The sequence below is a fragment of the Larus michahellis genome, chromosome 4 (assembly GCF_964199755.1).
Source record: "Larus michahellis chromosome 4, bLarMic1.1, whole genome shotgun sequence".
In the NCBI taxonomy this organism is placed as follows: Eukaryota; Metazoa; Chordata; class Aves; order Charadriiformes; family Laridae; genus Larus; species Larus michahellis.
In genome coordinates, this window is record NC_133899.1 from 76,150,454 (window position 1) to 76,173,656 (window position 23,203).

General features: G+C 49.6%; 3 protein-coding genes across 6 annotated transcripts in view; 2 read left to right on the plus strand and 1 right to left on the minus strand.

The window, feature by feature from the left end:
* LSP1 (lymphocyte specific protein 1) overlaps window positions 1-6,815 on the plus strand; it is a 51,858-nt gene extending 45,043 nt beyond the window's left edge. For both annotated transcript variants that reach the window (XM_074585694.1, XM_074585696.1), the window contains exon 11: window positions 5,442-6,815. The gene's annotated coding sequence lies outside the window, so the exon portion shown is untranslated. The remainder of the gene's footprint in view (window positions 1-5,441) is intronic.
* Window positions 32-16,103, minus strand: PRR33 (proline rich 33). The gene is made up of 3 exons (XM_074585693.1): window positions 15,850-16,103; window positions 9,984-10,119; window positions 32-1,818 (listed from the first exon to the last, which is right to left on the minus strand). Exons 2-3 carry the CDS (start codon window positions 10,002-10,004, stop codon window positions 181-183), a joined length of 1,659 nt encoding a protein of 552 aa, XP_074441794.1. The 5' UTR covers window positions 10,005-10,119; window positions 15,850-16,103; the 3' UTR covers window positions 32-180.
* Window positions 16,104-16,204: 101 nt separating this feature from the next.
* Window positions 16,205-23,203, plus strand: part of TNNT3 (troponin T3, fast skeletal type) — a 32,945-nt gene continuing 25,946 nt past the window's right edge. The window contains exons 1-3 of one of the 3 annotated variants that reach the window (XM_074585697.1): window positions 16,205-16,461; window positions 17,028-17,167; window positions 22,107-22,141. In XM_074585697.1, coding sequence (XP_074441798.1) covers window positions 22,122-22,141 — 20 coding nt within the window. In that variant the 5' untranslated portion in view covers window positions 16,205-16,461; window positions 17,028-17,167; window positions 22,107-22,121. Of the gene's footprint in view, window positions 16,462-16,926; window positions 17,168-22,106; window positions 22,281-23,203 lie in introns of those variants that run through there. The other 2 variants (XM_074585698.1, XM_074585699.1) reach the window with 2 other exon arrangements.

A 23,203-nucleotide genomic window follows, 5' to 3' on the forward strand; every position in this document is an offset into this window, starting at 1 on the left:
CATATGGAGAGTAACCCTTAAACCCACAGCATGAGGCTGCTGGCTTGGAGGGGTTTTATTTCATTTTATTTTTTTCCTTACACTTGGCTCTGCCGGGCCGTAAACCTAGACATAGGCGCTCTCTTGCTTGGTGCCCTATAGAAACCCTCAGAGATGTGGGCCTGGTGGAGCAGCCTGGCTTCAGTTGACTGACCATCCTGATGCCGTTCTGTTAAAGCTCTTGGTGTGCTCCTCGGCTGCTTTGGGTCTAAATCGGCCCACCTCGAACACAGTGGTGATCTTTGTCATGGGTTTGGCAGCCAGCTCCTTCAGTTTCCGGGCGTCAAAGCGTGGCTTATGTAAAAGGACGGGTAAGCGTCGGGGAAGAAAGAGGCTTTCTTCCTTCTGCAGCTTCTTCTCTTCTGCTTGCGGTTTCCTCTCTTTGTTGACTGTCATCTGGTATAAAATAGCATCCCACATTCTTGTGGCCCTTGATTTAAACAGACTGTGGTCTTGACTGATGATTGCTTGAGAGCTGTCTTCCTTGCTCCCTTCCTCTTGTCCCAGCTTTTCTGACGCAGGCTCTGGGAAGTTGGGTACTTCTGGCTGCACCATCAAGTGCTTCCTGAGGCGATGCCAGCCACCAGCATTGGCTCCAGGAGGTCTTGCTTCTTCTACTGGCGGTAGTGTTGGCTCAGCTTTGAGGGGAGGGCTGGTGTTTGATAAGCTGGGGGTCAAATGAGGTTGAATGACATGTTCTGCCTTGGTGTCTGTAGAGGTGGCCCCTGTACTGTCAGCTTGTGCTGGGCTTGCTGCCTGTGGGTGTGCCTGCCTCCACGGAGTGCTGGGTGTTGATGGCTTTAGGATGTCGCCATCTTGCTTGGGTAATTCAGGAGTGCTCTCTGATCCAGATATTTCCACATCAGTTCCATGGGCTGTAGACTTACTGGTGTGGGAATCGGAGGTGCTGGGCTTGGGTGAAGGGGCCTTGATGAACTCTTCAGTAGGAGTAGGCTTGGGCTCCTTAGGAGGCTCTATCTCTGCAGCGGAAAGGAGAGGAGGCTCCAGTGTGGGAGCTGTGGCCTCGCTGTCATCGAGTGGCGTGGGTATCTGCCCTGCAGATGATTCAGAGTGGCTTGTTTCAGCTGCCGGAGAAGGTGGCCTTTTGTCTTCATGGCTAATGGTTGCTTGGGTCTGATTTGGTGTGGGTATCTTAGCCCTGGGTGGCTTGACACTGTGGAAATAAGCGTGTACCTTGTTGATGTAGGTAACCTCTGGTGCCCTTTCTTTACTGGGTGTACTGGAAGGAGGAGGCTGGGGGTGAACAAATATGGAAGGGTTGCCTGGAGAGGGAGGGTGGGTGTCCTTGCCTTCAGGCTGCTGTGGAGTCTCAGGAGCGCCTGGCTTGTGTAGCATGGGCATGGCTGGGGAGGTTGTGATGCTGAGGTGCTCAGCAATGCGCCTCTGCTCAGTGACCTTCAGTGTGAAAGGCCTGCTCTTCCGGAAAGGGGAGGGGACACGGTGGGTGATGGGCTTGATGGAGAGGTGGATCGGGAGGCTGGTGGTGGGGGGTGCTGGGGTTTCAGGGGTCTCTGCTGGGGGAGTGCTTTCATTGTGCTCTAGGTCAGAGCTGGCCTCATTCACAGGTGAGAGGCTGGACCGAAAGGACTTGGCTTGCTCTGAAGTGAAGATGGCATTTTTCTTGGCTGCCTTCTTCAGCAGCCGCTGGAGCCGCAGGTTGTCCTTCCCGGGCTTTGGTAGGGTGGGAGGGGGAGAAAGGTGGTGGCGGATGGGAGCAGGCTGGATGGAGGACGTCACTGTTATCAGCATTGTCATCTCCTGAAAGAAAACACAAAGCTTAGAGTTGACGTGGGCTTAGCCCTGGGCTAGACTCTAAATACTCACACATAAGGCCTCCTCTTCCTCTTGCCGAAAGCTATGAGTATGGAGTCAGTATTGTGGGAGAAGAACATCCGTCTTGGTTTCCTTAACCTCCCAAGGTAGCCTCGGTCTGTCTTGAGGGTGGCATGGCAGGGCAAGAGGTGTGCTGGGGGGGAAGCTGTATTGCTAAACCTGGAGCCCTCCTGCTCCTAGCATTAGCGCAAAATCCAGTGAGAGCTGCGTGGGACCCCAGATGTTTGCGTCTTGGCAAGTCCTAACAGGATTTGGAAGGAAATGTCAGGAGAAAAACAGAGCAGGTCTGAAACTTCGAAGCTTTGAAACATTCTCCAGAGGCACAAATCGGGAATACTTCATGGCTTTCCAAATTCCTACTCTGATACAATTGTTAGGTACAACAGAACAGCCATAAACTGCATGTATCACTTGAGTCAAAGTCAGCACTGGCCTTGATTGATTTCAGCTGGCAGAAAGACATCCCCATGAAATGCAGGACTTAAGAGCTGTGTTTATCTGATGAGAAAGTGCTTTGTCACAACACTAACTCTGACTGGTGTTTCTTCGTTGTGTCAAGCACAGCGGCAACCTTTCTGGACTCAGTTTAAGATAAAACCTAGTTTTCTCTTCCCTTGGGGAGCATTGTCACCGTCCTCCCTGTATCACCCATTCTTCAGTGAAACAGAAGTGGGTTGTGGTCTGAGTTGTGTCTTATCCCCAATGGTAATTGCAGCTGGACCCACTTTGGCCAACACTATGCTGTTCCTGAGGGGATGCATGACCGCTTTTCTCATCCTCTGTCGCTAACTCACCACCATCTTCTCCTCTTTCTGGTGACCGCCAGTCAGATTTCCTGCAGTCGAGCTAAGGGTCTGGGTTGGGATTAGAAATATAAAAATAGTCTCAGTTCTCTTATTTCTCTTCCTGAGCAAGGCTGGGGAACACCAAGCACCCAGCCTCTGACCTGCCGTGACTCTTTGGCAGCCCCTAAAAAAGAAATCTGACTCTGCCCTGGCTCCCACTCAGCACAGAGTTGCTGAGTTTTGCTATGAAATGAGGCATAAATCGCTGAGCCCCTTAATCCCCGGTGCTGGCTGCAACCGAGCATCCTGAAATGAGGAAGAGGAGGTAGGGAGATGGCAGGGGTGCTCAGAGGGGCTATTGCATGTGCTCTGCTCGGTTCCTGGTGGCTCCCAACCTGCTCTGGTTAGTGTGGATGTGTAGTGTGATACCTATGGTGTGGGAAAATTATCTTGAAGAAAACTCTCCAAAGCACAGAACAGCTATTTGCGTTTGAGTGCCTGGTGTTGTCTTTGGGCTTGCAGTGCTGCGGTCAGCGCTGGGCTGGGAAGCTGATCTGTACTGAGCAAGCAGGTGGTGTGTCTGCCAAAACTGGTTGTGGATGGGGGAAAGAAGGATGACTCTTCCAAAAAAAAAAAATAAAAAATGCAGCAGCAAATCAAAGCACTGAAGAGGTGGCATGTAGGGCACAAAGACTTCAAGGTCCAGCCCTCACCACGGCAGACGAGCTGTTCTCCAGAGCAGAGGCTGTGGTGGGCAGGCTCTGGGCAGTGTCTAGCAAGGGGTACACCGCTACCACCTGATGCATTTATTTTGGCTGCAGGCATGAGAAACCTCCCACTGTTTTGGCGAGGGGCTCGGAGGGGATTTGTGCCAGATGGGGGGTGACAACTGTTGGGCATTCCCAGTGGCTTATCAGCTTCATGCCTTAGGCACAAGGCTGGGATTAGGACTTGCTCTGTTCCAAGAGCTACTCTTAGAAACAAGTCTGTGCTGTCCCCAAAAAAGGCTGAGAGCCCATTCCTTCATCGTATACCTGCTCTCTTGTCCAGCCTTGTGGATATTCTAGATTCTTCTGGGTGCGAAAGCCAAAATGCCTCAGTTGGAGAGGTGCATACTTGCTCTCATGCAACGCTACTCTGGTTCTGTTTGTGTATGAATTGGTAATTGCTTGGGTGATTTTTATCTGCTGCAAGGTGAGCTAGTACATGCATCTGATGTTAGGATTGATTGTGGAATGATTTCATCTGCTCCTGTTTAATATGGTCCCACAGACAGCCTGTACAACAAGATGAGCTGTGGTCCAGCAGCACTGGTACACCAGAATTATAAGGTTGACCTGCTTCGGGTTTGTTGTGTTGGGAATACTAAAGAGGCAGTAAATTTCCCAAATACTGAGCAGCTCTTTGAGTGTTTTCCTTGTCCTATGGACTGCTGCACCCTAGAAAAATGTAGCTTCCCACAAGGGTCAGGGCAGGATCTTGCCTGGGATTTGCTACAAACTGCCAGACGCTACTGAGGAGGGCATGGGGGTTCTTGGAGTGGGAAGTTTAAATATAATCTGCATGGATTAGGAAAACTTTCCATCAGCTCCCAAATTTAGAGGCAGCTTTGTGCCCTATAACCTCAAGATTTGTGGTCTCCTACGCTAGTCTCTTAAAATCACTCTTGCTGCTCTCTCAGCATCACAGCTGACTTGAAACCTGCTATGCTGTGGGTCTTGGAGACCCTGTGGGTGGCAACTTCCAGGGTATGTGACTCTGCCAGTGTCTGTGTGTTTGACTAGTGAGGCAGAGAGATGCTAAGAGACAGCAAGAGGAAATTAGCTCTTAATTTATTTGTCTTCCCTGTAATGCTTGGCTTTGAGTCTCCTTCAGCGCATTGTGTGCTCAGGAGAAATTCTGCAATAAGGAAGACTCGTGAACATCTTTTTCCTCCCCCCTGCCAAACTTCTGCATAATGAAGCAAAACTGAAGGGACAGCTGGAGTTACTTTACTGCCAGCAGAAAGGCCAGAGCTGAAAACCCAGAGACAACAGGAAAATACTGCCTGAGAAAGTTGGATGGGTTTCTGATAAGCTGTAAAGGAATTGAGCTAGAAGCTGAGTCAAGAGGCTTTCAAAGGGTTAAGTTTCCCTGCTGCAGGTTGAGTGCCTGTGGAGGTCACCCACTCCTGGACCCCAACTGTTCTCTTGGACTCTGCTCCATCTGCAGTCAACCCCAGACTGGGAATGGTGGGGAGAGTGTCAGCATGGAGGAGTCATTTATCATGCAATGGAAAAGTCATCTGCATGCTGGAGTCCCCCGGCTGCACCAGCTGTCACACGTGGAGCAGATCGAGAGCTGCAGGAACCTGATACTGCCACAGATGGTCCCAAGCGGAGAGCTGTGGCTGCCGGGGGCTGTAGGAACACACTCTCTGCTTTAGTGGCTTTCTGAGGCTTGAAGGAAACCTGCTAATCTCTTCCTTGGGAGGAGAGGGCTCATCCTTGGGAGGAGCATGTCCTGCATGTCCTTCCCTCTGCCTGGGCAGTCGTGACCTCTGCCGGGCGTGCAGCCCTCGGCATCTGCCCTGCCACGGGCACGTAGCACGGTTGGCTGTCCTGCAGCGCTGAAGCTTTATGGGCTGATTCACAGGGGTTTGTGGAAATGTATGGGAGAAAACCACCAGTAATTGCTAGAAAGATGCTGACCCTGTACAGCACAGGGTATCGCTCGTGGCAGGCCAAACATGGTACATAAACTTCTTGTTTTCTTGTCTTGCAGCTGAGCTTGGTCCTGACTCAATGCAACCCTCAATGCCACTATTTCCTCTGCTCCGCAGAAGATAATTGAAGGATTTTTCTCTTCTCCTGCCTGATGTCAGCCTGCTTCAGTACAGCCTGACTCTTCTTGGGGTGTGAGCTATACCCCGTGCTGCCTCCAGTTGGATGAAAGGAACCAGATCAGCTGGGAAAACCCACCCCTGTTTTAACCTTCTATGTGACTCTTTGGCTTCTTTTTTTTTTTTTTTTTATTTTTTATCTGGCTCTGCTATGGAGATGGGAGGCTGTGGCTCTGCTCCCTCCCTCTCTCTCTCTCTTAAGTGTTGGAAGAGAGGGATCTGCTGCCTTGCCGAGCTGGCAGGGCTTTTGCTACATGATGAGGAATTTCTGCTTTTGTGGCTCTTGGTGGCTGGGTGGTGGGAGAGAGGGAGCTCAACAGAAACCTGGTTAAAAAAAAAAAAAGTGTCTGGAAGAAGGGCAATGGGCAGATCCTGAGTGTGAGAAGACTGCAGGGACCACTTGTCACACTGTTGGTGCCAGCTGTGGGTAAAGCCTTCCCCTGTTACAACGCAGCCTCTGTCCCTCTACAACATCTGCTTTGAGGGACTTCCATCTACTCTGTGTACCTCAAATCATGTTCAGCTTAGTCCTGTCTTTTCCTTTAGTTCCCAGATCATCCTTGAATCACAGTTATGTACCCATGCCACGATGTTCCTACTACTCTTCGGTCCTGACAGTGGCCATAGCAGCTTTGTTTCAAATAGCTGCTGCCTTCCTCTCCCTGTCTAACAGGGGTTGGAGGTCCCCTTTCCTAGGTGAGAAGTACTGATCACTGGCATTGTCTCCCTTCTTTGGGAAAGGGATTTGCTCGTTCTCTGACCTGTGGGCTCCAGTGACCGAAACACTTCTGAATGTCAGAGGTGGTGGGCATGTCGATAACCTGCCTGCTACGCTCCTGGAGGTGGGCAGGATATCTGGGAAATGGCTGCTTCTCTTATGCTGGAAGCTGCCTTGGTGAAAAGGCATCTTAATAAGTTGTTTTGGGAGGTCAGGGCTTGCTGTGAACATGGGGAAACTGAGCCCCTAAAGAGTGGAACTGTGGCCTTGGACCTGAGATCTGTAAATCAGCTCCTAGGGCTGTTTCTGAGCTCTCCCATGTCTTCATGGTGTTAGCATGTTCCCCATCCCTTCTTTAAAGCCTTATTCCTGCCCTCTTCCCATGTCAACATGATTTTGCAACTTGTTTCCGCTCTCCTGGAGCGAGGGCAATTTCTCTCTCTTCCTGCATCAGTTTGCTTTCTGCTTATATTTACTGTGTGTCCTGGATTATTTTTTTTTTGTACGCATTTAATAAAATCTGAGAAAGATGTTGTAATGATGGCAGCTCTGAGGATTTTGTTGATGTAGGAGTTCCTGCAGCAGAGCTGTCTTCCAAGACCTTGCAGCTCTCCGCTTGAGCGGAAAGTGGAGGAGCAGAAACATCAGGCTGAGTGACAAGAAGAAAAGGAGCTTGCTGTATGCAGGAAAGGGGCCTGCCCTAGTGAGGAGATCCTTGTCATCTTGCTGCATCCTTCATTGTTATCGAGGGTAACTGACTGTAAAATGGGAATAAGCAGTGTTTGGGTGAGAGATGGAGCAGCATGCAGAAGAATTCCTATGGAGTGATCAGCTATGAGAAGCAGAGAGCTTAGCTCCCCAACTAATAGACCTGAGCAGCGTCACAGGCTTCAACCAAAATCACTGGAAATGTCAGCAATACAAAAAAAATAAATTCCTCTATAGCCTGCTTACACGGTTGAGATGAGGTCAATATATCTGTCTGTACAGGAACCCAGCGCTCTAATGCAGGGACTACTCTATCTGGAACCATCTAATAAAAAACCTGTTTATGGAGGTGATCTTCCAAGTAATAACATTTCCATGGTGCAGAGAGAGCAAATAGATTGTGCTAGCCTTACCTATGCTTTCCTAAAGTGTTAGGAACGGGAATGTTTTCAGATACCACTTCTTGCTGTCACCTTTCTGCTTATTGGTACCCTCATCCTCTCCATCCTCTGCTTCGGCTCCTCCTGCAGGTAGGAATTTAGGGAGTCTGTGTTCCTCAGAGAGCGCTAGGGAGAGCACGGACACCATCTGGCCCTGTCTTCCTCTGCAATGGTGGGATGTTCAAGTGAGGCCAGAGCAGTAGCAATGGGGTACAGAGAGATGTCCTGGCAGGAGGTGGAAGTGGTGTTCTTGTGCCCTTGCATGTGTGCACACTGGCTGCACCAATTTGTTTCAACTCTGTTCTGCAGTTGGCTGGTAGAAAGGATGGCTAGAAACTTCTCCTGTTGCTATTCCTGTGGCCTACCACGTTGGAGAGTGCAGAAAATGTCTCAAAGGCTGCTTGTGTGAGATTTCTTCTCTAAGGAGGGTCAATTTGCAGGACATATTTTCCCCACTTAAAGCCCGTGTAGACCTAGATGTGGTTTCAACAGAAACAACTGATATAGTTCAGGTTCTGGCTGCAGCACAGAAGGGAACAGGTTATGTGGAAACTCTCTGGGGAGACCAGAGCACTCTGGTGCTGGTGAGGAACTAGGAAAGGACCTGGCTTGGAGCAGATGGGTGTAGCTTTTTATGAGGTACCTGTATCTGCCAGGGGAACTTTTTCCTCAATTAAATGAACATGGGGAGGCAGTGGGGTTGCCAGACTGGTGAAAGACCTCTAAAAAGTGCTTCTGCTCATCTCTTGCTAAAATGAAAAGCAATGCTTTCCTGGTCCCTGTATCTCTTGGCTGTCTCTTTTCCCTGTGCTGCCGCGTTATCCCAAATTACCATCCCCTCAGCAGGTCAACAGTGCCCAAAGAGAAGGGCTTGAACCCCTCTGTAGGCTCTCAGTACTCTGACCTTGAGGCACACCTCAAGGTGTTGCTTCTCTCCAATTTCTTCTTTCCCTGTGCTGCATTTTTAGATAATGCAGAAGGGGAACGTCCTTTTGTACAGCATCCACTATTAAATGAATCTTTGGGGGCTACAGTAATACTGAAACAGGCTGCTTGTCTTTCCCTGTCAAGTTTCAGAGCTGCTTTTTTTTTCCAACAAGATTTAACAGACGATTCTACAACAGTGTATGTGAGATGGGATTGAAAATCATGGCCATTGCAATGCCTATTTCCTGCAGGCCGTAAACCAGCATTATTTAAACTCTGGGAAAACTTAGCTGATGGAAAACTCAAGTCTGTTTTGAATGTTGTGCCTTTTTATAGCACTTGCTCTGCCTCAAGACTGGGGCCTAGGCTTCATCTGGTTCCCTTTCCAGGTATAAAATAATTACAGGCTCATTTTTATGACCATCCTTATAAACATGAGCTGGCTAATTAACATATCTGCTCAACCCAGATCTGTGCTGGGCCTCCAGTGAGGTGGTGGACAGGAGGGTCTAAAGTTTCCAAATGACTTTCTTCCTTGAAACACGTCTGCAGTTTCTGCTCTTTGAAGGAAAGGTCAGACTCAGAGACACCTGGGCCTGAATGTCAGAGCTTCCCCTGCCGACACCACCACCTTAGGGAAGGAAAATAAACAAGCTCAAAGAGCGGGACGGCTATAAATAATGAGGTGGCACCTGATATGCTACTGAACAAGGCTCTGAGGTTGGTCTATTGGTAACTCTTGCCAGCTCAACACACTTTTGCTAATGCTGCATGATATATATATTTTTTAAAATGGGTAAAGAATGGATCTGACAGTGACAAGAAGTGCAATTGGAGCTAACATTTGCTTCAGAAATGATGGACCTGTTACAAGGATCCTGATAATGAGACAGGCTGCAAGTGATTTCCCTGTGATTTTGCACTGGGTCCCCTGAGGGTTTTGGTTGCAGTGGAACAATTTGATTTAGATCATAAATTTCAGAAAGGTGCTTAATCGCTTCACAATAACTCTAAGTAATGGTGGTTTAGCAATGCTGAAGGCATGCGCTCTTCGTCCTTCAAATAAATAGAAGCGTCACAGGCTCGGGACTTTTCAGCGTGATGGGAAGAACAGGGTGGGGGTTGAAGCAAAGTAAGGGGAAAATGTCTTTGGAAGTTATATGAGCAAGCATTGTAAAGCATGAAAGCAGCAAGGTGTTCGGTTGACTAGGTAGTACTTCCCTGAGGTTGTGGAGAGACTGGGTGGCTGCTGTGAGCACCTTGGCTGGTCTCCTGCCTTGCTCACCTCCTCTGGGGACAGCCTGAAACAGCAGCTCCAGGCGCTGGTCCTGGCTCCCATCCCTCTGCTTGGGCTTCATCCTCGCTGTCTGTCTCGTTCATTTAGGTGTAAATAGACTGAGGATGAGCTCCTGGCTATGTCTTGAGTTGTCCAGCCTAATCCCTTCTCTTCAGAGAGACAGCTAGGGTGTCCAAGCAGGATCTCCAGAATCACGGAGGGATTGTGTCTTAGATGTCTAAAGCATATCAAGCAAGCACATCTCCCAAAGCAAACTGCTGAGTGATGGAACAACGGGTGACCACAAGAATTAGGAATCAATATTAACTGAAGAAAGATGAAATTCAGTACTTACTGATGTGCAATTTGTTTCCATCTGCAATCACTTGCATGTTGGGTGCATCGTGTTACTTGGTTTGGTTTACAAGATTAACAGGTCTTCATTCCTTTGAGATCATTTCGGGTGCTGTTTTCTTGCTACTTTTAGAGCCCTGTAGGTAAATTCAAAACATCAGATGGAAAAGAATATTTACAGTGGCCAATAAGTACAGGAGGTTTCTCAAAAATAAATAAAGTGACTCCTTTTTGAAAGCATGAAAAGTTCCATCAACTAAAATTAGCATGAAGAAGGGCTATCGAGTAACACCATTGCATGCTCGCAGCTTTGGCCCTGCAAAGTTTGGCATCTGAAGTACTGGAGAGGTGAAGGGCAGATGATGGTGATATTGCCAGGACAGATATTCTAGCAGAGTAGCTCCAGGCAATGAAACCAGTTGGAGGCTTTTCAAGTTTGCCGGTCAGATTTACTGTTTTGCAAAAGTCAGGGTTGCAAAATGCAAATTTGGAGCTATGTTTTGATTGCTGCCATCCCCAGAGAGGAAGAGTGCAAATTCTGGCTCCGTCCCTGCTTGTTCCTGGCAAGGGATGTGCTGTATGCGGACCGTGCAAGTGCGGAATGTGCTGCGCTGGGAGCGGAGCGGGTTTGGAGTTGATCAGTTTGGTGAATTTTTGTTGGGGGTTTGCATGCAGTTTGATCAGGGCAGAGACTGCTAAAGTGAGCTGGTAAGAATGGCACCAATACCCACCTTTGCCCTGGCCGCACATATGAGCTGCCCAAAAGCCCTGCAGTTATTTAGCACCTCTACCTCTTGGCCCTTGGGCGTTTCATCCCTTTTCCGTCTGTCACCCCAGTTTGGGCTTCACTTTTTCACAGCCTTTTAGTGTGGGTGCCAAGGCAGCTGGGAGGTTAAATGCGCTCACAGGGAGATTGGGGTATGCAAGAGCAGCTTCTCTGGAGGTCTCCAAAGCAGCTTTACACCTGGCTTAAGCCTGGTCTCTTCCATCTGGCTTTTGGAATGCTTGTGAGCTACGCCAGAAAGTCAACTCTGAAGGCAAATTCTTGCTTCTTCTCCAGTATCACCCTGCTAAGCCTCGTTGCTCATTGACCCTGTGTGGTAACACATCTCTAATCTGACTTTGAGTCACACTGTCATAGATCAAGATAGCAAAGCATTTCCCGCATCCATCATTGCTGCGGCCCATCTGGTGAGGCTGGTTCTCATGGAAGGGATGCAGATACATCTTTGGGTTGGTGTTGGAGGTGAGCTTTCCATTTGCTTTCTCCCTCTCTGTCTCCCTGGTGACTGATGAGATCACACTTGGCTCTGCAGGACACGCTGCTCCTTAGTGCAGCACTGACCTGTGTAAGGATTGCAGGGTAGCTGCTCAATCCTTCATGCAAATACCCTAATGCAATTAATTCCTCTTCGACCAATGACTTTAACAACTCAAAACTTCCATTGTGCTTTAGGAATGCTAGTGACTTTGTGTGTCTCTAACACTGAAAATGTTGCTGGGAAGAAAACCAGAAAATAACAACCAGAGCCAACCCAACTGGAAACTTAGAAAAAAAGCCATTATAAATAAGGAAATTTCAACAGAATTTAAAAATGCCCAATGATATGTACCCCGCTCTGCCACTGTCACCACCAAAACCACACCAGCCTAATGAGTGTATTTGCAGCACGTTCCATATGAACGATGCACAAGGCTGGCTTATGTTTGCATCTGATGCTGAAGTAGGTGTTCAAATCCCTCCCTGTTTCTTATGCCAACGTGTAGAGTTTCTGCTCTTACAGGCTAAGAGGGGATAAGATGGGACAGGTTCTCCTACTGACTGAATTTCACAGAAGGGGTGACACTTTAGAGTCCTCCATGGAGGTGTTGATTGACTCCCTGCCCCCAGATGCAAGGAGAAGTGCAGTATCAGGAAGGCAGATGGAGTCGTACACAGGTAATTTGGTAATAAGGTAATTAGGTAATAAGAGAAAGGTTATTTGTTGCCCATTCTTCTCCTTTTTATGCCTCTGAACCTCTGAGATGCCATGGAGCCCCATCAGGAGAAGGTGTCGGTACCCTGAGGTTCCCCAGCCACCCTGCAGGATTCAGGTAGGTGAACCCACACGCTGGTGAATACTTGCTCTCCCCTGTATCTGAGCAGCTGCTGCAAGAGCTGCATTGCTGTGCGTGGCAAGCGCTGCACCAGGTCTCTTCTAGCTGGGGGAGGGACTGAGATCCCAAGCCCAGATGCCAAGCCGGGGCTATTAGAGGAGCTGGGGAGGAAGCCTGGTCTTCGCTTGGCCCATTTGAGTTGTGTTTCAGATTCCTCAGGATCCCATCGCCTGTAAAATGGCAGCAGTCTGCTGATACTTAAATAGAGGAGCTGATGTTAAAGTTTAAGGCTATTCTGATCTCTGCTTGACCGGCTGCATAAAACGGGTCATTGGATTTTACCCAGGAACAGAAAATAATTAATTATATATATATATATTCTGTCCTTTCTCTGAGCGTACTTACTTAGTACCTGATCTGCCTTTTTATTGGCAACCACTTCAATTAAATTGGAAAGTGTGTTTTGGTGAATGTAGGGCATCTACTCTAACCTTGAACGGCTGATTAAAACCCACTGCAGAAACCCTTTCTCTGGAGCGGGATAAAGAGTAGAAGGGGGGATGGGGGAGAACTGGGTAAGAATTTAGTTTTCCTTCCCAAGTGCCTTTTGTGATTCTCATTTCCTGCCTGCCCTTAATCACGGTAAAAGGTTTATAATTGAAAGTGTCACGAACCAGAAAAACCCCTCTCCACCCTTTCCCAGTCAGCTTAATCAACACGCTTTCATAGATAACTTCAGGTGTTTCAGTGCTGATGTCTGTATAAGTGGACAAACGCACCAAAACTAGAATAGCTGTATCATGCAAAAAAATCAAAAGATGTTGTTTTGAAAGCATTCAAATATGACTTCAGAGAGGCAAAAATAAAAAAAAAAAAAAGAAGAAACACTCAGACTATGAATGATGAAACAACTCAAGTAAAGCACATTTTCCTGGCAAATAATTTCACTTTGGATAACTTAACCATTTTCGGATGAAAGACAACGTCAGTGGATGTTCCTCTGGAGCTCTGTCTTGAAGGTGTAAGTGCAGAGTCATGGGCAAGTTTGGGTGAGGAAGGAGCTCAGGAGGTCCTCTGGCCCAACTTATGTGCCAAAGCAGGAGCTGCTTCGGTATTAGATCAGTTTGCTCAGTGTTGGTCAGCAGTTGGTGAATAAGGGGTAGGTATTCTATCTTCTCGGGAGTTACATCTCTCCTGGGTTGTGAAAGAGCACCTGTTTTATGGGAAGGATGTAGCTGATTTTATTTACAAACTGTAGTCTTTAATGAACATGAAGCTGCAGGTAGAATTTCAGACTTCCAGGGCTGTAGAGGTTTTTAGATGCACTTTTATAGGGCTTTTTAGCTCGCTGGCTGGGCGCCATCCAGCCGTAGGAGGCAGTGATCCTTAAAATGCTGGTGTGCAATGAGCATGGGGGGGTGAGGGTATAAAAAACAGAGAGACAAGCATTTGGCCAAAGTGCCCATCTTTTACACAACTTGTAAAATTATTTGGGCTAATGTGTGAGCACCGTAGTTAAAGGCATCTCCTGCCGAGCGCACTGGCTGCTGCAATACGTCAGCCAACAGCCAGAAAAGATGAGAAGGGCTGATTAGAGCTCCCCTGCAAGTGGCCCTGCCATGCTGCATATTCCTGTGGCCCATCACAAATAACCAGTCTGGGTGCTCCTACCTACTGAAAAGAAATGCGATATTGGGTTAAGTTGCCTAGTGGAAACTTCTCTAGATCTCTGCCCCAGCCTCTACTTCCTATTCAAGGAGGAATGCTGGTGTGCTGTATCCTCTCCCAGGCGGAGATGCTGTCACTGTAGAAGCGTGCCAGGCTCTGGCTTGAGGTCAGCAGGCAGAGGGACTTCATGCGGTTTGAGACCCTGGTTCATGTCTGTGACCTGCATGGATGCTCTCTTTGGCCTCGGTGCTGTCTTCTAACCTGGCAGCCGGTGAGAGGGGCTTCTCCAAAGGCAGGTGCTCGCTGCACCCTCGCCTAACAAAACCTGATAGCTTTTGGAAGAAATGTGGCCACAGCTGGGATCGTGTCTCTCTCATGTGGTCCGTGCAATCAGTAGCGAGTACGAGGTAGTTGGTGGTGGTTTGCTTGCTCTCTAGGCTGGCGTGGCTGCGCTGCAGCAGCTCAAAGGCAAGTCCACGTACACCTTGCTGCTGATGCAGGGAGAAGAGCGGATGTCAAGACAGCACAAAATATATATCCTAGAGCAGGACAAGCTACAGGAAAGGGAGGTAAAGCCAATGATGAAAATGTTGCAGGCTGTGAATGAAATTGGTGTGCGATGGCATCAAGAGGTGACATAAGGACTAGATGTAGGGTATGTATTTAAAGCACAGGGTATGCGGCTAAGGTCTGAAACAAATATTTGAGAGGATCATATGCCAAAGCAGATAAAGACACGCACAAAGAGAAGAAAGGGCAAACATAAAACTGGCTGTGGGGAATGTGCCTTGGTTGTGAACCAGATGATAGCAGAACAAACAGAGGATGTGTGCATCAGATAAGCCCTCTTCCAGAGGGATGGAGCAGATCCCCTTGGTCCTGTGGGAGGAGGGAACCAGATCACACTGGGACTGGAGACAAGATGCATGGACACGAGCGCTCTGCAGAGGCAGCCCATCGAATGCACAGGAGTCCTTTGGGACAGAACTAAGCAGATGGGCCATGCTCGCAGGGGGTGGTGATAGGGAAGATGGCGCATGGACACGGTGTATAACATAAAGACGGACATTGTCTGGAACAGTTGCCCAACGTGTCCAGATCAGGAGTTGAGATGAGTGCTGATGCATGTGCACAGGAACTGAGGGGATGCTGCAGGGAGCAACGTTTGCATCTCATCTATTTGAAAATAGAGCTGCAGCAGGTGGAAACATCTGGTTACCTGTCCCTCCCGTAGCCTGCATTACGTCCCATTTATCAAGATGCTGAGAGGGGAATTTGAGTGACGTGGAGCACTTCCCTGCTGCTGGTGCACAAGCAGCACCGCTCCAGCAGAGGCTGTGCAACCCTGCAAATATGCTCACGCTGCTCCTGCCAACCGACTGGCAGCAAACGGGCCAGACGGGACCACGGGAGTGTTCATCCTCACATCTGCTGAGAACCGCCCAGGCTGCACACACACTTGCACACATGCACACACACACGTTTCCTTTTTAACTTGGTTGATCAGTGGGAGACCTGAGTCTCGATGCCCTGTCAGCAGCGGGGACAGTCTATAACTGGCAGGCAGGTGAAGGAGGCTGGTGAATACCGTTGCCAAACTGAGTCCACGGCAAACATAAAAGGAGAAAGAGCTGGGGGACTCCCCTCCCACACATCCCCACTCTGCTGCCAGTTTGGGCAAATACAGTATTTCTTGGAGACGTGCCCAGCTGGTGCAGTGCCCGAGGAAAATGAGCCAGTGGAAGGTGGCAAAAATGCTTGATGGCACTGAAAATGCAGCGTGAAGGCTGGTTTGCTGTGTTAGCACTTTTGGCAGAGCTGAGATGGGGGAACAGAGGCCACAATACCTGGTCTGGCCCCACATCCCCATGCAGGTGCCGCTCTCCTCGGCAGCTCGGAGTGCCCACCCCAGCTCCCCCACCCGGGAAACTCCTCCTGGCCGCTGCCAGGGCGCTCAGGATGGATGCACTCTGTCCCTCTCTCACACAATGAGTTACAAAAGCATTGGCTCGAGCTGGGTTGCGGGAGGGAGGCGAGGGGATAAGCTGCCGGACAGCCGGAGAATACAAGCTGGAGAGGGGATTTTGGCTCGTGCATGTTACCTGGTGAAGGGGAGGCTGCAGCGCTGTGCTTCTGCTCCACGGCTTTAAAAGCTCGTCTCTACATCCTCGGTTGGGGACCCTTTCCTACAAGCGGCAGGGAAAGAGTGGGCAGGAACGGATCTGTGACCCGGGCCAAAAATACCGCCTGCCCTGCAGCTCCTAAAGGTTTTCTCTGCTCCTACAGGCTGGGAGAAAGAGGGTGCTGGAGCTGCCAGGCACACCGGAGGGCATGCTCTGCACCGCCGGGGAGCCCTGCCAAGGGAGGGTGGGAATGGGGAGCCGCAGTCTGCGAGGTTTAGTGAAATGGAAACCGTGAGCCAGAGGGTTGTCCAAGGCACTGCAATCCTCTGCCGGCACAGCCGTGCAACTGCGGAGGCTGCTCGGGCGGCAAAACCCCTCCGGGAACCTAGAGGATCCTAGGTGGGGTCCAACCATCTGGGGTTTGCCCTCTCTAAGATGTCCTTACTTAAATAATGCTTTTACATCACGCTAAGAAGGGTGGCTTGAGGTCAGACAAGCTCTCTGGCTGCATTCCCGCTTTCTTGCTTTTTGATCCAGGTCTCCTCAAGCTCTGATGCGTGGCAGAGCCCTGGTAGTCTCAGCGAGAGGTAGGTGCGTGCCACACACCACCCACACACAAACACACATGCGACGTGTGTGCTACATGCTTCTGACTTCTCACACGCCCCATGACTGCTTGTTTCAAAGAGCATTGGACGGCAGAGGGTCCCCAAGCCCTCCGCAGGCTCTAACCCTGCAGAGCAACCAAAGCTCTTTATGTGTAAAGGGGCAGCAGGGAAGGAGGGGGTCCTGCCTGGTCGGGAGAGCAGAGGCTGCTGCTGTGTTGAGATTGCAAGAGCCGGGGTGCCACGACCAGGTTTTAAGCAGTGACCATGCACCACGGAGCTGTGGGGCCCCCACAATTTGTTTCCGAGGTGCCTTTGCCTCAGATACCCCTCTTTAAGCTCTGCCTGCCTGGTGGGGTTGTAAATATAGAAACATAAGCCCTGGAGTTTTTTTTTTTTTCTCCAAACATGTCCCTCCCATCTTAGCATCATCTGTGCAATTCCTCCAGCTGCTCCTATACATGGTATGACCTTTTTTTTCCCCGTCCCTTACTCCCCCCTCCCCATGCCCCCGCCCCATCCCCACTCCCTTCCCTTCCTTACCCAGCGCAGGGGGTCTGGGGCCAATCGGCTCCTCCAGATGATCAAATGTCACTATAAGTTGACAGCTGCATCACCTTGGGACGCTCGCAGATCCCAGCCTGCCCGTCCCCTTCAGCAGGGAGCTCGGTGCTTCTCTTCACTCCTCCCAGGTAAGCAGGAGCCCTGGCGAGGGATGCTGCCGGGGGGGTAAAACTGCACAGAGGCTGAGCCTTGGTTTGAATAGAGAAGCATCAGGGGAGGGTAAGGGTCCGCTAGATCCAGGATCCAGGACAGGATCCTAAGGAAAAGGCACTTTTCCTTCCTGGCTTTTGTTGGGTATTGTGTGAGGCTCGTGCCACTCGCAGAGACTTGGGTGTCCTCTGAACTCTCAAGGATTAGTGGTGGGAGAAAAGACCCTTCCAAAACCAAGGTCCAGGGCTGGGAATGAAGTGGCATCTCTCAGGGCATTTGGGAAAACTTGATCCAGCAGTGGGAGGGAAGCGCTGACCTTCCCTCTCCTGTCTTCTGGAGAATGGGATGGCTGAGGCAGGAGGGATGAAGGGCAGGATGATTAGGGAGCTGCCGGCAGGCGAGGAGGGCTGCGGGGTGTGGGGCTAAAGGGAGAACCGAGAACCACAAATGTGGTCGTGGAAAACTGCCCCCTTCCACGAAAAAGAAGAAAATTAGGAGAGAATCCCCCTGTGTGCGCAGAGGGTCAGGAGGAGGGGGTTACATTCAGAGTGGTGACGGGATGCTCCCTGTGTGGGTGAATCCCCCCATGTGTGGGGGGCATATCTCTGCCCAGCCTGCATCTGCCCTGCGGGGCACAGCTCCTCATTTTTGGGACTGGGGGGTATCCTGCAAAGGCAGGAGTGTCACCAGCACAGGTGGCTTTGATGAAAATGATTTGTGTGCGAGCCGTGCCACTGGTGTGGGGGACCTCCAGTGAGGCCACAGGCGATTGCCCGGGCAGTCAGCTGTCCCTTGTGGGCGCAAGACCTGGGGGAAAGGCAGGGGCTATAAGCTAACCATGCTATCTTTTAGTCCGCTCTCTCAGTTTTGTTGTCGCTACAAACCCCATGCAGGGATCTGACAGGTCATATCACCCCGAAGACAAGGATAAAGGGCACATTTTGGGGCAGGGGATGGGGATTTTGCTTTGTGTCAGTGGAGCCTGCAGCAGTGTTTGGGTCCTGCCACCCTGTTTCAGCAGCAGCGCTGCCGTGGGCACTTCCCTCCCCAGCCCCCGCGGAGAGAAACGCTTTCTGCTGGAAATTACCAAGCAGTTCAGAAACAAAGGGAGGAGGCAGAGGGATGGAAGAAATATAGATTTTAAAAAGTATATGTATATACTTTTTATATAGAAAAGTATATTTATATATTTAGTAGTTATATATAATACGCATATTTTTTAATATATACATATATGTATATAAGAAAATAGATGCACTGGGTTTGCAGCAGCTCCTGCTGGGGGAGCGTGGCCGTGTGGTGCTTGGTGGATCGTACCCCTAGTCCTTGCCTGATAGCTGTCCCTGCCTGCTCCCGTTGCCTGTGCGTGGCCACTTTTGTCCTTCCCCCTTTCTGTGCGGCTCTTGCTACCTTGCCTCCTTGTATGGCCTGGCTTGGGAGGGGGTGATTGACAGGTGGGTTATTTCCAGGGATGGCCTGGAGGTGCAAGGCAGCCCATTCCCCCTCCCGGGTGCATTCTCAGCTGCTAAGAGGCTTCTTGGGATGTGCTGGCTCTGCTCTTTCAGCCAAGGACAGGAGCATTTGGGGCCAAAAGGGACGTGGCGTTCCTGCCCCACCTGGGGCTAATGAGGATCGGGGTATTTGTCCTTCCAGCCGTGACCCGCTTAGCTTGAACAAAATGCAGAAAATAACCTTTGCTTTCACCTTTAAGGGGTGGGAGCAGGCAGGAAGTTTTTGGTCTGGTGAAACTTCCCCATGTGTTTTGATTTCCTTCCAAATGGTGGGCAGTATTAACTAATTGATTTTATTACATCCTCAAACCTCAGTCAGGACCAGACCCCATTTTTCTGCCACTGTACAAACAAAACCCAATTATTGCCTTAAGGTGCTAACAGCCTTAATCTTAGGTTGCATTTGCTGTGTGTAAAATAATTTCCACCAAAGGGGTAATCCTGAGCCAGCTGGAGACTTTCCATTGCCTTCAGTGAACTTAATCCTAATGGCAAAAAATACTGCTCTTAGCGGATTGCTTTCTTTATTGCCTTTTGGATGTAAATATGGTTTGGTTTTATTGGCTGCTTTGATGACAGAGTTAGCGACATGGACAGTGCTGGGCATCAAAGAGCCTCTCGTCTCAGGTGGCTGTTCCTATGATGGTCTGTGTTTTGTCTCTGGCTTCGAGGAACCAGATGGCTTTTGAATGCCTCAAAGCAGACAGACACCTTGTTCTTCTTGAGGCGAGACCTTTTTGGCTTTCCAGCCAGGGCAGTGGCAGTCAGCTACAGCCTCAAATACCAGCTCCTCCCGACAAAGTGACCAAACTTGGCTGAACATTTGGCCCTCGCAAAGCTGAAATCTCCACCTCCCCCTGGATTTTTTTGTCCCCCCTGCCCTAGCCTGTGGGGTTTCTGCATCTGGCTCATCTCTGCACAGAGTCTGCCAATGCACTTGATATTAATTCATTTCGTCCGGGGCCGAGAAACCCCCTCAGGGCTGGGGTCCGCTGGTGTCAGGGATGCTGGCATTCTCGCTCGGTGTTTATAGCACACGGACAGATGCTATGTAAAATCCCATTCGCATTCGCAGCGCTTGGATTAACAAATATGGAAGGGTGTAGGGGAACAGCCAATGTGACAACCCTCAGCAAGATGTCCTTAGAGCTAAATTGGAGACTAGATGAGCTCATTCCAATAACTGTTAATGGAAAGCCTGATTGCAAAGACTCCCATTGACTTCATTTGCTTTGGAAAGAACAGCATGCGCTGCATTACGTGCCTATCCTACACGGAACAGACGTTTGCTCTCTGTATGCATACACAGGGCTCTCGAGCTGATCTCTCCTCCAGTATTGAGCGTTATTATTCTTGTTCCCACCGGAGTGAGAGGGAAGAAGAGTTTAGCCCAAAGCCCTTTAAAAGTCCTTTTTTTTTTTCCCCTCCACTTTGGGAAGAAGGAAATCTGGATTTATAAATTAAAGGCAGAATCCATAGGAGGATTGGTGATTGCCCTGAGTCTTTAGAGATCATGCATTTTGGAAGGAGCTAACAGCTGGGCATCTGGCAGGTTCCCTGTACGGGCTTTTGCCAGGAGAAGCTCTGCTGTTCCGCTGCATAAACCAACATACCATCAAGTGTTATTACTGATAGCTTGAATAACTTTTGGAGGCTGAAATGAGATTGCAGACCTATTATACTGCTAGCCACTGTGCAGATAGCAAGTGGAAGTCTTTATCCTGAAGATTTGATCATCTAGATAAAAAAGACCAGGGGAGAGAAACCAGAGATGTAGCATCCACGTTACAGAAGAAGCAGCAGGAATTGATGCAGCAGAAAAGCCATTTGAAGAGCTGAAATTCCTCCCAAACACAAAATTCCTCTGAGATTCCTCCTGCCTGGTGGGGTTAGAGTCCCCAGAGTACTCCTTGGGATAGCTGTTGCACTTGAGGAGTGGTCAATCACAGCTACCAAGTTAAGAGCAGCCAAGACATCACTGAACCCAAATCTCATGTGTCATAGCAGTAGATCACCCTCCTGTCCAGCTACTCAGGTCATAACACAGCCATTGCTGGGACTACTTCCGGGGCAATACTGAATTTCCAAAAGATGATAAATGAGGAACTAGAAGAAAAAATGCTGGCTGTTTACTGCTGCTTAGAACATGGGGTTTTAAAATCCTGTTGGTGTTAATGCGTGGTGCCCAGGGTCATTGCTGGGGAAAGGAGAGGAGCCCTTACAGGGCAGGGTTGGAGCCTATGGGATTACTGCCTTCCTCTGAAATAGAAAGCTGCTGAGCTGCAGTTGTTCCTTTTGAACCTAAGTCAGCCCACCTGCTCCTTCAAGACATCTCACATATATCAGCTGAGTAACGAAGTAATGAAAGTCACGGTTAGAGTTTCCCAGTGAGGAGGAGTCTGGCTTTCTAATTTAAGACGCACCATGGATTTGGAAGAAGCTTTGGGGGCCCTTCCCCACCTCTTCCTCTGGCCTCAGGGCAGCTGATGCTTTTAAGAGAGCCATAGTGTTACTACAAGGTCATCACCAAACCTGGTGCGGTGTGTGATATTGCCACGTTGCTCCCCGAATAGCAGCATCACTCCCTCTGACTCCATCTGAGGCTCCCATACACACATTTGGGGTTCAGCGAAGATCAGCCGAGTGGCCGTATCCAGCCCTGGCTCTTCCCTGGCTGCGGTTTTCCACAGGCGGTGGTCTGTACCCAGTTCTGACTCGGGCTGTGCAGAAATGCCAGCCACGAGAGCGCCGTGGATGGGTTCACTTCTGCCCTGCGGTGCGAGGAGTGGCTGTAACAAATACAACTGGTTATACTGATAGGAATTGCCTAACCAGGCATTTGGCCAGTTCTCATCCTAAACTAATCAACAGATAATTGTTCATTCATTCATCAGCTGCACAAGCCAGACACTACTACTTAAGGCACTTTTGGGTGCTGACAAATAAGTAGTTATCTCTGGGTATATTGGTGGTTTCAGTTATTTTATTGTTTTTAGCTCTGACTAATGCTTTGGAGCCTGGCGCCTTCCCACTTGCAGAAGTGTAAAAGAAGGAAAAATTTCTCTGATCTTGCTGGAGCGAGGGAAATGTCAGATGGGTGCGAGAGGACACCCGTCTCCCTGAGCTTTGGAGTTTTGTAACTTAAAGCCAGGTTGACTGGGCACGTCTTTCCAGATGATCTTTTCCTCTTCCCCTCTCCTTCTCCTCTGACCTGGCTGGCAAAGGTCCATGCTGTTCCCAAAATGGCAGTGTTGGTGGGGGGTTGGCTGCTGTGTGGGAAAGCAGGTGCCTGGCTTTTTTTGTCCTCAAATGTCAACCCATCTGCTCCTGCCTTGGCATTTTCTAGGAGGCACTCCTGGTAATAACACCTTTTTTTTTTTTCTTCTTCTTTTCATCTTGTGTCTAGAAACTCACTGCCAGCATGTCTGATACCGAGGAAGTGTAAGTAGAGAGAACGCCGCCTGCGTGTTCATCTGTTCAGCTTGGCTCCAGGCAGCGGAGCGAGGGCATCCCCACGGGGAGGAGAAGCTGGGTGCCACTTCATGCATGGCCCAAAGCCCCCCCAAGCACTGGGGAAGGGGTGTCTTGGATTTTGGGTGTCAAAGGGTCCATCAAAGCTCACCTGACACCTTCCCTGTCCAACATGGGATGCCCTTCAAACATCTCCACCCAGCTCAGCCTGTCCTCGGTGGCCACATCACTACTCCTGGAGGAGGGGGAATTAAACATAGAGTATAATTGAGGAGCTGCTTTCTGCCCTGGTTTATGACCAAACCCAATGGGGTCATTTGACATTTACACATCAGTAGGTACAGAGGGGAGACTTAGGGCAATTGTGGATCAGAGGTATCATGGACAGACCTGCAGTGGTCAGTTAGTCCCCTCCTCTGCTACGATGCAGGCTCAGCTCAACCTGTGTCATTTTGTCCAGGCTACTCTTAAAAAAAAAAAAATAATTCCAGATGAAATTTGGCACTTTTTTCATGCAATCTCTAACTAACACGTCCGTTGTTGAAGTTCTGGCCCCAGGGCTGCTCTGGGCTTTGGGTTTCATGCAAGGTGATGGTAGAGCAGGAGAGGCTGGCAAGTGGGGGCAAGGAATGGGAACGGACTGCAAGTATGATGTTGCTACAGCCACGGGATAAACATTGAGCAGCATCTGACTCATCCCAAATTTTTATTAGACAGCCCTAAGGTTCAGGGAGGATGTATGGGTTGGCGTGGGCCATCGGCTACAGGCTGGCTTGCCTGGCACACCAGGGCTGGGGTCCAGCTTCGTCAGCCCCTGCACAGCGCTATGTATAGGCATCATGCTATAGCCCTGTGGCGACAGCATTATTCCTGGGTATGGATTCATACGCACCATCAGAATGAGCAATGCTATTTAAAATAAAACCCAAGGCCAATCACTTTACTAATCGTAAAACCAAATGGCTCCTGGGAGAGCAAAAGGAGAACGGGGGAAAGAAGAAACAACTGACTTAAAACAACAGTGCATTGGGT

Bases quoted from the DNA above. Each gene is read 5' to 3' on its own strand.
- PRR33 (XM_074585693.1), bottom strand. From the start codon at position 10,004: ATGGAAACAAATTGCACATCA. The intron at 1,819-9,983 runs GTAAGTACTGAA...GTTTTCTTTCAG, and splicing joins TGGAAACAAATTGCACATCA to GAGATGACAATGCTGATAAC.